General features: G+C 41.2%; 1 protein-coding gene across 9 annotated transcripts in view; it reads right to left on the bottom strand.

The window, feature by feature from the left end:
• LOC111841820 (disabled homolog 2-interacting protein-like) overlaps positions 1-13,126 on the bottom strand; it is a 213,930-nt gene that overhangs the window by 134,261 nt on the left and 66,543 nt on the right. The window contains exon 2 of one of the 9 annotated variants that reach the window (XM_023807874.2): positions 12,317-12,393. The exons of 7 other annotated variants lie outside the window; for them this stretch is intronic. In XM_023807874.2, coding sequence (XP_023663642.1) covers positions 12,317-12,389 — 73 coding nt within the window. In that variant the 5' untranslated portion in view covers positions 12,390-12,393. Of the gene's footprint in view, positions 1-12,316; positions 12,394-13,126 lie in introns of those variants that run through there. One more of the 9 variants, XM_072714510.1, reaches the window with a different exon arrangement.

Below are 13,126 nucleotides of genomic sequence, written 5' to 3'. Positions count from 1 at the left end.
CTATGCTGCAGTCCTGTACCTGAATGTTGCAGCCCTATACCTCTATGCTGCAGTCCTGTACCTGAATGTTGCAGCCCTATACCTCTATGCTGCAGTCCTGTACCTGAATGTTGCAGCCCTATAACTCTATGCTGCAGTCCTGTACCTGAATGTTGCAGCCCTATACCTATATGCTGCAGTCCTGTACCTGAATGTTGCAGCCCTATACCTCTATGCTGCAGTCCTCTACCTGAATGTTGCAGCCCTATAACTCTATGCTGCAGTCCTGTACCTGAATGTTGCAGCCCTATACCTCTATGCTGCAGTCCTGTACCTGAATGTTGCAGCCCTATACCTCTATGCTGCAGTCCTGTACCTGAATGTTGCAGCCCTATACCTCTATGCTGCAGTTCTGTACCTGAATGTTGCAGCCCTATACCTCTATGCTGCAGTCCTATACCAGTACTTGCTGCGCATCCTTAGTCTTTCAGATATAAACACACCGATTTGCTATACGGTCAAACAGCTAGTCGGCAGACCCCCCCAAGGCAAAGCAGAAGTGTAATAATTATAATAACCTGAAAGCTTCCCATGGTGGGGAATGGGCTAAATGTAAACAGCTGTTCTGTTAGACCATGTGAAATGCAGCTAATATGCAAAAAAAAAAACTCACAACAATGGCTTTTAAACTATGCGACAGACATGCATGCAGGCATTTTTCATTGACATCATTAGAGTACAGACGCAACATTCAGATTATGGAAGCAAGTAACTTTTTTAACTGGTAACTTTCACTTGTACAAAGACCAGACAAACTGCTTGTTTTAACAGGGATATGCATGCCCTGGACAGCTTAATTGTTTTGCTGGGGAACTGCACCAATATGCCAACACTTTTCTTAACAGCCACCTCAAGAGGGACCTGCTATCTGTCTCATACTGTTCTTAGAATAGAGCCAAAGACTCACATCTTCATGCCGTGTTCTTCCCAATCTAAGCAGGCATCAAATGTTCTGATAAAAACAGAGAAAAACACACATTCCATTTACTGCTCCTCCTAAGAATTATAAAATTCACTCACCATAAAAACAAATATACCACAGTATTGTTTAACTACATTTTCTTTAAATAGGGCTACCAGCTAAGTGAATAAAATACAACGCAAAAATCCATCCATCCATCATGAAAAATACAAAGAAAAGATGTTGTTGCTCTGTGTCACCACCAGAGGGCCAGTCTTCTCAATGACTTAAAAAACACCACTAAATTCACGATAATAATAAAATAATGTTCTCCTAGACTAAACGTTCCTTGACGTTTATCTAACTTGAAATATATAGCTGTGCAAATTATGAAAATACTATGACTATAATGGCATGCAGTAAAAGTACCATATTTACTTGCTTAGCAGATCTGTCAGGATACATGCAACAGCGTGAGGCACACATAGTCTCCTGAATAGTCTCACATAGTCTCCTGAATAGTCTCACATAGTCTCCTGAAGCAGCTGGACTTTTTGCTTGAAGCAGCAGTGAGACACACTTTCCTTTTCAGATTTACCTCAGTTCAGAGCAATTCTTAGGAAAAAGTGAAGTTATTTACATTGTCAGATAGGGAACAATCAGCACCAGGGGATGTTATTCTAGAAATGCAACAAAATTACACTGATAAGATCCGTATTTATACAATGACATGAAGTAGGTTTCTTGAGGTTCCATCAAACTACAAAAAAGAAAACACAGCCAGGTACAACATTTCTTCAGCAGAACTTCAGCAGAACTTGGTGTTAGGAAATCAGCTGTTGCAATTTGCCTTATAGTTAACAGACAAAGTCAGTCAAAGCGTCTCAACAGCTCTTGAATTCGTACTTTTCTTTCCTGTATGTGTGGGAGCTAAGCTTTGTAAAAAAGGCTGCAAATTTCTTTTGTGCTTTGAGTTATAGCTTGGGAATAAAGGCATCTCATTAGGCAGTAAAGAATGGGGGGTTTGTATTTTACTGGCCATAGAGCTAGGATTTTCCATAAGTAAGAAAAAAAAGGAAGGAATGGCAATAAAGGACACCTTGGTATCAATAATGAAGCCTTGCTGATTAAAACAAACATCTGAGGCTTTGACATGAAAGCAGCCTGGCAACAGGACTCACTGCACAGACAACATTTATTTATCATGTCCTCAAGAAAAAAAGCCAAGGGAGACCAAAGGATAAATGCCCGGTGTCCAGTCAGAGATGGATTAGCACGCTCCTGTGAGTCCTGCTGACAGTCTGCATTTCACTGCAGCCAAAGGCGACAGCCTGCGCACAGACCTCCAAGCGTGTCCTGCTGACAGTCTGCATTTCACTGCAGCCAAAGGCGACAGCCTGCGCACAGACCTCCAAGCGTGTCCTGCTGACAGTCTGCATTTCACTGCAGACAAAGGTGACAGCCTGCGCACAGACCACCAAGCGTGTCCTGCTGACAGTCTGAATTTCACTGCAGCCAAAGGCGACAGCCTGCGCACAGACCTCCAAGCATGTCCTGCTGACAGTCTGCATTTCACTGCAGCCAAAGGCGACAGCCTGCGTACAGACCTCCAAGCGTGTCCTGCTGACAGTCTGCATTTCACTGCAGCCAAAGGTGACAGCCTGAGCACAGACCTCCATGTGACTGTGAGGCATGTCGCTGGCTGTGCACCCACTTGGTATCAGTGCCTCCCCCGGCAGCATTTGGCGTACAGGCAGTCCCCGGATTATGAATGAGATCCAAGTAAAATATGTAGGTAAGCTGAAAAAATAATACAATAATAATAATAATATAGTAAAGATAAAAGTAAGTACATATAGCATGTACTGAACCTCAAGCAGATGAACCGCTGAAGCGGGTTAATGTTTCCACGGGCATGACAAAGTAGTGCGTGTATCTGTTTTTATGGGCCATTGTACAGTATTTAATCTGAATTTTTATATAATAGGCTTTATGGCAGTCTATTCGTAAGTACAAGTTCTCCCTAAGTCAGAGGTTCTTAACGGGAGGACTGCCTGTGTGTGTGTGTGTGTGTGTGTGTGTGTATGTACAGCTCTGGAAAAAAAAGAGACCACTCTATATTTTTAAAAAATCTGCATTTTTAAACCCTGGTTTAACCCTGATTCTACTCGCAGAAGATGACACTGAGCTGCAGGTTTCTTCCAGGCTCAGAGTTTCTAAGACAGCAGTACACAGGAACAAGGAGAAGCAGGAGACACTGGGAATAACCAGAAACCAGCCAGGTAAAGGGCTGAAGCAACTTTCTAAAGCCAGAGATGACCGTTAATTTATCCCAAAGTTTCTTATGAATCAGAACCTTCAAAAGGAATGGGAAACATTAAGTGCAGGTGTGAAGTGCACTGCTAGGACAGTTTGTATCAGGCTCCTAGAAGCAGGACTGAAGTCCCGTAAAGCAAGGAAGAAGCCCTTCACTAATGAGAAACAGAGAAGAACCAGGCTGATGTTTGCAAAAAATGTATATTTTACACAGGCATATGCCTTGTGTCTTCTGCAGACACAAACACACAGAAACACACACACAGGTTTGCAATTACATCTTTGTGGGGACTCTCCATTCAACTCTCTAGGGAAAACTCTAATCCCAACATGACAACCTTGACCCCTACCCAGCCCTAACCTTAACCATAAGTAAGCAAACCACATTTTTACTTTTTTGATTGCATTCGCAGATCTTTGTGGGGACCTGAAAAACGGCAATGTCAAAATAACCGGTTTTTATCACATCATGGGGGACATTTGGTCCCCACAATGTAATATAAACGTAATCCACACACACACACTCATATATACAAATACTCTCTCTCTATCACACACACATATATATATGAACATCCATCCATCCATCCATCCACATACCCAACTTCAAACCACAATCAGGCTTCTAACTGTGCACGTGATATTCATTAAGGTATTCTCTGTCCACAGTATCTGTAATACAATCTGTATCCCAGTGGGGGTCTAATGGCGGGGGGGGGGGGGGATGTGTAGCTGAAGACAGTCCCAGACAGTAATTGCAGCAACAATTGTAGCAGGACACCCTGAATAGGAAGCCAGCCCATCACAGATCATGTCTCAGGTGCAAGTTAAAATAACTGCATGTCTTTCGACTGTGTGTGCTCCCTGAGGTACCCAGTGACAGGCATAAACTTAAATTTGACAGTTTTTGAAAATCTTTTACTCATGTGCCATTTTCAGAACATGTCTGAACATTGGCCATTCATATATAAACCAACAAACTGTATCTCATCCCTGCCTATGTTACAGTGCACTGCTTAACAGGCTGCAGTAACTTCAGATCAGAGCATGTGAGCGGAGCGGAGCGGTGAGAATTTCCGCTCCTCGCTCTCGAGGCTGTTGGCTCCGCCCGCTCCTCCGCTCTAATTCGCACTAAGCCGCTCCGCTCAACACCGCTCCTCGCTCCACTAAAATGTCCTCCCGCTCCAGTCAAATCGCTCCACGCTCGCTCCAATTTAAAAGAGGAACAAATAATCTGCATGCCTAACAAATGTCACCTTAAACCGAAGCCTTATGTCATAAAGAAATATGAGCAACGGCAACATTGCCAGTCAGAACAGAAAATATTTATTTTTAAGCAACCTATCGGCAACAACGGACAGGTTTGGAAATGGCATTCCACACAAAAATAGGCTTAAAAATAAAGGAATCAGTGGGTTTAATAGCCTAAAGAATATACAGACACGTTTTAAATTCCTCAATTTTTTTCTGTTGATGCAGCACGTCTCTAAAATAAAATTTTACGTTACGTGAAATAAAAAAAAAATCTTATTAGACCTACTTTGAATGACAAAACGAATTTATTTGATTACCAATATTTACTTTATAGGCTTTTATACTTTAATTTACTTTATAGACTTGATATGCTACAACCATATAAAACTTGCACGCGTTTTGCTCTGGCTTCCGCTTGTTCGCGTAGCACACTCATGTTTCACTGAAACAGTTTCACCACATTGTTGTTCTTGCTGTACATTCTTGTCATCTATACGTTTGATAAGAATAGTACACTTGTATGATTTATCAGTTTCCTTTGTGAAATACTTTGCGAATTCCATCTCGGCCAATTTGTGTAACAGTCTTGATAATTGTACAGATGAATTCTGCGTAGATTTGGGCACGCCTCAGAATTGTAGTGTGAGCGGTATTGGAGCGAAATAGGAGCGAGACAAAGCGAGCGCTCCAGCCTTAATTAGAAAACCCGCTCCGCGCTCTGACCAAATTCCGCCCGCTCCGCTCCTCGCTCACGCTCCGCTCACATGCTCTGCTTCAGATACTCTCTTGGATCTCCTAGGGAGGGGTAACTCTTCCAGAAAGCAGTGCCCGAAAGCCATCTCCCACCTGCTGGAAAATGTGGATTGATGAACCTGGGAATTTAGCTATCAGAGAAGACTCTCTTTGCTGTTCAGGATAACAGGATCCTTTCAGCTTCTGTGTTTGTGAAAGAAAGTATGAGAGAAGCATGAGAAAAACTAATGGGCACCAGTTTTACAAAGATTAAAGTGCAATCTTTAGTCTGTTTAAAGCAGCATAACAACTGAGGAATGTCACACTGGCCCTCTGTGACAAGTTAGATCAAAGGCAGATGTCACTGGAATTGGCTTCCTCCCCTTTCTAAGCGTGTTTTTTGGGCTTCTTTGTAGCAGTGACAAACACTGACTGTTAGCTGTGGTCCAGTGTTTAGCATTCATTAATGCAAATCAATGCCATAGCATTTTGGATCAACCCAAAAATGACAGGTCCAGAGTAACTTCAGCAGGTTGAATGCCACAAATTCCAGTTCAGTCAGTAAAGGCCATGACTCAATTTAATATTTAGAATGAATATAATTATGTCTGCAGTTTTGAACACCTGTTGGGAGAGATTAACAATTACATAAACCTCTGTAACACCAAACTGCCCCAAGGAAGGGAAGATTAACAAATTGACTAACCAGAGACAATGTTAGAAGAAAATAGGGATAGGCCGATCCACATTTTTTCAATTCCGATCCGATTCCGATACATAACTGCTGATACCGATACAGATTCCGATAAAAGAGTTCTTTTTCTTTGTTATACTTTGTATATTAATTTTTTAAGCTAGTAAATACAGATGGAAAAAATGTATGACAAAAAATATTTAATTAGGCTACTGTAACAGAGTTTTGATGTATTGTGAAAGAAGAACAAGAGCAAATGGAATATGCTTTATCCCCTTGGGGCTTGCCGCAGCCGGTAGTGTATTTGTGTGCTCCTGCGAGAGTGGGATTCAGGCTCTTGCTGTTTTTGGGTTTTTGTCCGAGTTGGAAACAGAGAAGTAAAAGAGAGGTGATCAAGTTTGCACCAACTCTGTCTCGCAGCCTTTTATTTAGGCCCGTGCCTTTCTGCTCGGTTGCATTACTACAAACATACATAATGTACTGTTCCATCTCGTTTGTACGTCTTGTTTTAAGTGTTTTTGAGGCATTTGCAGTTCAATATGAATATCTTCAAATCAAGTATACACAAGTGGCGAATGCTTAAAATTGTAACACAATTTTTCTCCCATTGGCGTCAGCACAGTTACACTTTGTTGCGATGGCAGCCCCTCTTGTATCACAAGCTGCAGAGAGTTCGCAAGACAGTCCAGGTTAGCGAATCCCAAATCATCTATTGCTTTTTTTGTCTCGCAGTTGCGTGCGCTATGGTCCAGTGTTTAGCATTCATTAATGCAAATCAATGCCATAGCATTTTGGATCAACCCAAAAATTACAGGTCCAGAGTAACTTCAGCAGGTTGAATGCAATGGTTGAGTGACATTGTCCATCAAACACTATCCCCACCTCTCAAAACTTTATTTTACAAAGATTGCAAATCGCTGTGCTACTGGTTTCTGTTAAAAGCGTAAAATACTCCCAGATCGTCACGTCTTACGCTCCTCGTACTGCGAAGGGTATGCGCATGACGTCACAGCAGGCGGAAGTCACTGTACACCCATACCTTTGCTCTACTTCACCATTATTTACAGTATTTTTACATATATATATTAATGCCACATCAGAGAGTTTTACCCAGTAGAGTAAAGTATCTCTCTGTGAGACACTACAATAGTCCCATCTTTACATCTTTAGGGTTATCAGTTTAAATCCTTCATAATTATGTCACCTTCTAGCTTGTAGCTAAACTAATGGGCTAATCATTAAGGCTGTTATTTGATGTTAACAAATGACATGTTGATCATAGCATTATTTCACACTGGTAAATGTTTCACTATGAGAGAAACAGTATCATTTAAATGTTTGGACACACCAAGCCGCCTACAAAGGAGAGTGACAGTGAAGAAGCACATGACCTGGCCACGTGACAAAACATAGCATAAGTGGTTTTGGAGGAAAGGGCCTTGCTCAAGGGCCCAATGGTGGGATCACTATGCTGACCACGGGATCTGAACCAGCAACCTTCTAAGTCCCAACCCACAGAGCTGCTCCCTCCAGCAAATTACATAAAATTTTTGGTCAGTACATAGTTCCATATATGTTATTTTACAGTTTTGATGTCTTAATAATTATTCGAAAATGTAGAGAATACCACAAACTTCCCTATGGGTAGGTGTGTCCAAACTTTTGACCGCTACTGTAATCTGTTCAAATGTTGGTAAGTTGAAAATGTTATGTATTCCTTACACATTTATGGTGTTAAAGCAAATTAAGAAAAATTCAGAAAAAAACATTGTAAAGCATTTTAAATTCTCCCTGTTGGCAAGTAGTTTCACTGTCCATTTCATCACGGATGCTACATTGTAAACAAAGCCAGTGACTTGTTGTGAAGAAAGCTGCATTAGTGTAGGCAATGTCGTTATACAAACACGGCCTTTGGCAAGTAATTCAATTCAAATTTCGACAGCGCTTGTGCTACCTAAACAAGTCTGTTCTGTTATGCTAATTAAACATGTTCATCTCTGCTGGAAAGCGAGAGAGCATTTGGAAAACTGAAAGCCAACACATGGATATGTAAATGCCTGGGAACACGTTGTACCTCAATAGATCTTTCCAATATTCTACAACCATGTATTTCTAAGTAACAGAAGAAGAACAACAACAACAATAATAATAATAATAATACAACAAACACAGCTAAGCAAGTCAACTCAACTGGAAAACACCAAACTGTGAAGACATTAACAGGTTAATAACGACATCTGTGTTTTTCTTAACAGCACACATGGAAAGCATCCAACCTCTCTAACCCAAAGGCACTTGCACAATACACTTATTAAAATAAATTGCTATCATTGATTCTATCAAAAATATGCATCGCAATAAAAAAAAAACACTGATCCCAACTGGTTGTACAACATTTGCTTGTGCAAAATCCCTAGGAAGGGTTGGTTACTTGGTTATGCTGAGAAATCTCTTATTCTTATTCGACAAAGACACAGCAAACCACTTCAGGCTGACGTTTCCATTTGCATTTTCATAAATTTCCTGGTAAAACACCCGGTTCTCCGTGAGCGCAATTTTAGGGCATGAAAGCCACGGTCAATAGGTCTAATGACAGACATCAGTGATACCATGTACACTTTCAATACGAAATGCAGGCTTCATGATCAGTGGTCTATTCATGGTCTATTGCTGTAGATTTATATTTATATATGCTAGGCATACAAGCTGTTTTTTTAATTTTATGAGTAATTTTAAATAAATCACATTGTGAAAAGGGATAATTTTTTTCTAGATATCGAAGAAAATGACTTTACCACATACCCAACTTTAACTTGAATACACTCAAGTCATCAAAATATTTCAGTAGTATCATTTATCAACAAACAAGTAAAGTTCAATGTTCATGCAATCCCACATGATCACAAGTGTTAGTGTTTGGGGTCGTGTGTGACTCTGTGGGATAGGTCTCTGCCTGTCATAAGAAGGCTGGGGTGACATCACTGCTGGTCTCCGGAGTAAGACCCTGAACTGGCTGACATTGATCTCTACATTTACATATTTAGCAGATGCATTTGTCCAAAGTGAGATACAGTACAAGAGAGGCAAACAGCACATTAAAAACATACGTGTCAGCAAGTGCAACTAGGCTGAGTCCAGGTACAAGTGTAAGCAGTATCAAATCAAGAGCTACACCCCTTCTAACAAAGTAGGAAGCTAATAGGACTATGCAATGACCGGAAGTGAAGCACAGGAACATCCAGGGAGCATGAAGAGGCATCAGTAACTGATCCTCAGTTGGACAAAAGCACTGGCTAATGTCTGAAATGTATCACACATCACTCTGATAGACCTTCTATCTCTTTAATAGGATGTTATGTTCTGTATTAACCATCTGCCAACAAAAGGCAAGACCAAAAACCTCAGAAGAGCTGGGTAACGGGCAAGTTGCTTCCTGCTACTTTACTCAGCAGAGATGGATAGGTCAGGTCAAGAAAATAAAAATCCAGACCATCATTTTGTTTCAACCAACCACTGCAGGATAAAGAGTCACATTCACAGAGTACCCAACTGGTTTGTTGAAACAAAATGATGGTCTGGATTTTTACTTTCTGGACCTGAATTATTCACAGTTGATACTGAATTACATGTTAACTGACAGACCATGCCACATTTTTCACACTGACCAATCTGCAAAGCAGTTTGAGAAGATATGGACGCTTCATACATGGAAAGCCTGGTCTTTGACATGTTACAAGCTGGATACTCCACCATTCATGCTGCTGGCATGTTAACTTAAAACTCTCATGCTTAACTAAGCATTATTTTACAGTACATTAGCTAGCCTCACAAATAATTTATTCAGTTCCTCCACTGAATCTAAATTACCTTACCATTTATATTTAAGGGAAAAAGGTAAAACATCTCAGTCATGTAACATAAATATTAATGCTTATTATTACAGCTGAAAAAATATGATACAATTTGGCAGAACTGGGGTTAAAAAAAATCTACAGCATTTTAAAATGACTATATTATGCTATAACTTGTAGTGTGATGCATCATGGTTTTCACAGTGTCTGCAAGCTGTGCGGAAACAAGGTATTTTGCACCTCATTAATATCATGAAGTTTACAAATGCTACCACTTCTCAGCACTTGCATGCACAGGCCGAACTAGAGCTGTAAAACAATACTCTGAAAAGGGAAGAAAAAACTACACAAGTCACAGAGACAAAGGGATAACAAGTGAGACACTGTGCTGGTAACAGTTAAAACAGACAAACACAGCCGAAGATGGATGAAGGACGGAAAAATTAAGTGGTAATTATATGAGTTCAACATTGTGGGTTTTGATGCTGTCAAAATCCTTTGGATAATCTAGGGAATTTCCAGGTAATGGGTGAGTTAGCAGCAGTTCTCACGTACAGTACAGTACAGTCACGGGTCACGCAGATGTAAGAATGGCTCCGGCCGGCACAGCCAACCGGAACTCGGCACACAGAAACGGGACATCAAACACAGGTTTATTTTTAAGTACTTCTTATATTTACGTTTACTTCCCCCTTTTCAGAAGCTACTGGTACTGGGCAGGGATGGTTTCATCACAAGACAAGCACATAAATATGAGGAAAAGAGATTAATCCTAGAAAGAAGAAGAAATAGAAAGGAAACTCAGCATGAGTTCAAAAGAAGAAAATAACAGGAGTGAGTTTGGTCAACAGGTTAGGTCATACTTTTAGTCCTGAGCGAGAGATGGGCGGAGATAAGCAGCAGGAAGAGCCGCTGCCTGCTGACGGCCACGCCCTCCACTTTCAAAAAGCCCACTGATCACGTAAGTCCAGTGTGGGAGGGACACCAGTTTCTATGGGACTGGAATCTGCAGAATTGCTCTTACGCATTCAGTGATTATGGTAGAAAAGAAATATATCCCCATTATTACATCATTATTTATTGCTCATTCATGTACGCAGCCAGAAGCTTTGTAGGCATCACCGAGTGCATGTAGTGAAGTTAGATCATTAGCTATAAGCTGTTGTTTAGGTAAGAACGCCTGTGCAATATGCAATTACTGGTATGCATTTTGTCTCTGAAGGGATAATTCCAGTCGTCATACTGTCTTTGATCAGCCAATATAGGGTGAATGCAGAAACAGAAAAAGGTAGTTATGAGGTTAAGGACACTGTGTTCAGCTGACATTGAATGGGGGGAGGGGGCTAAGGGCTGAGCACTATATGCTTCCTATGTTTGGGAAATTCCACAAACTGGAGTTCTCTGAAATATGGCGGAACATCGACACAGAGGCCTATCTCATCTGAGGCCAGTAGGTAACTGATTCCTAGCAAAAGCATGAGTACTGGCAAAACAAGTATTACTTATTCTTGATGGGGAGGGTAGCTTCACAACAGCTTTTCACTGATTTTTATACCATATGATATTAATCAGCAAATCACAAGATTCAAAATGATCTACCAGTCATCAGTTTCAACACTGTCAACATAGATTAGTTGTTGTACAAGTTCAGATGTTTCTGTGGATTTGCAGAAAGTATTCAGGGTTTTCGCTGCATGTTAGCAGTGGTTTTAAAAACAGTGGCAGGCCATAGTTTCAGCCTTTAGTAAATATTTAAAAGGGTTTGGTAACAAAGGTTCCATAAATATGACTGATATGCATTTTATCATTCTAAAAAGTATTTCAGTTTGCTTTAAACGTTTGACTTTGATATTATTACTTGACTCGACAGAGATGTCTACTTATAACAGAATAACGATACAGTCATTTGTAAATCTATAACCGACTTTGTCTGACTAGGCTTCATTTGTTGAAGAAGATAAGTGTTTTATTCCATTACAGACCTGATTTAACTTTGTATCCTAAAGCGCAGAGACAGAGAGGGGTGACACAAGCTCAGGGTCAGAGTACAGGGTGAACCATGTTCATAGCACGGTTGGGATCAAGAGCCCGGAGTGATATGATTACTCTGCCTGTCCCAGGATACAAACCAGCGATCTTCTGAATCCATCCGATTCAGAAAAGTAACATAAAAAAAAATTTCAAAAAAAGACTGTGTGTATAACATATGTAGCTATATGAAGACAACGAGGCATATTTACATATATACATAAATGAATAAATAATATTTATTTACTGGATCAACCAAATCACCAAAAAAACACATTTAATGCAAGAATATAAAAACCAAAACAATTATGTTCTATATACTCTCTATATTGTTATACTATTTATATTCATGTTTTGTCCATTGTTTACTAGTGTGCACTAAAATATCTTTTTAACAAATTCAGGGAGAGCTGCTCTGCTAACACACTATGAAAGCGCCCTCTGCAAGGCATCTGGCAAAGCCAAAGTGTGAGAGGTATTCTGAGGGGAGGGGGGGCGTACCTTTACTGTGCAGCGAGTGCATGCTCTCCCAGAGTCTCCCCGACTGTCTGCATGTTGGCGAACATCTATCCATGTCCCTGGACAACAACAATGCTTTTAATTTTGGGTAAAGCGAACCAAAGCTTTTCATAATTTGGTGTCTGCCGCTTCATGTCAGGCACCAGCATCCATGAGACTCGCCGGCACGTCACCGCAGCCTCGCCCCTCTAGACGGCAACACAGTAAATAACGCGGTATCCATGAGCTTTCCAAATCCTTCTCTCCACAGCACCCATTACACAGAAAGTGACAGCAAAACCTTACAGTAATTCAGCAAAATTAATTAATGTATAATATTGTATAATATTTTAAAATGGCAGCACGGTGGCATAGTAGGTGCTACTGTCACTACACACCTCCATGTTGAAGTTTTTGGGCCCCACTCTGAGTGTGTGGAGAATTCATGTTCTCCCCATGTCACGCAGACTTCCTCCGGCTACGCCAGATTCCACCCCAGTCTCAACACATGCACTTAGGCGAACTGGCACCTCTAAATTACACTGTGTAAGTGTGTGTGCTCTGTGATGGACTGGCATCCTGCCCAGGGTGTCCCCTGCCCTGTGCTCTGTGATGGACTGGCATCCCACCCAGGGTGTCCCCTGCCCTGTGCCCTGTGATGGACTGGCATCCCATCCAGGGTGTCCCCTGCCCTGTGCCCTGTGATGGACTGGCATCCCATCCAGGGTGTCCCCTGCCCTGTGCCCTGTGCCCTGTGATGGACTGGCATCCTGTCCAGGGTGTCCCCTGTCATGTGCCCTGTGATTCTTTTTC

This window comes from Paramormyrops kingsleyae, chromosome 7, assembly GCF_048594095.1.
Source record: "Paramormyrops kingsleyae isolate MSU_618 chromosome 7, PKINGS_0.4, whole genome shotgun sequence".
Classification (NCBI taxonomy): Eukaryota; Metazoa; Chordata; class Actinopteri; order Osteoglossiformes; family Mormyridae; genus Paramormyrops; species Paramormyrops kingsleyae.
This window is presented reverse-complemented; position numbering and strand designations above follow the sequence as displayed.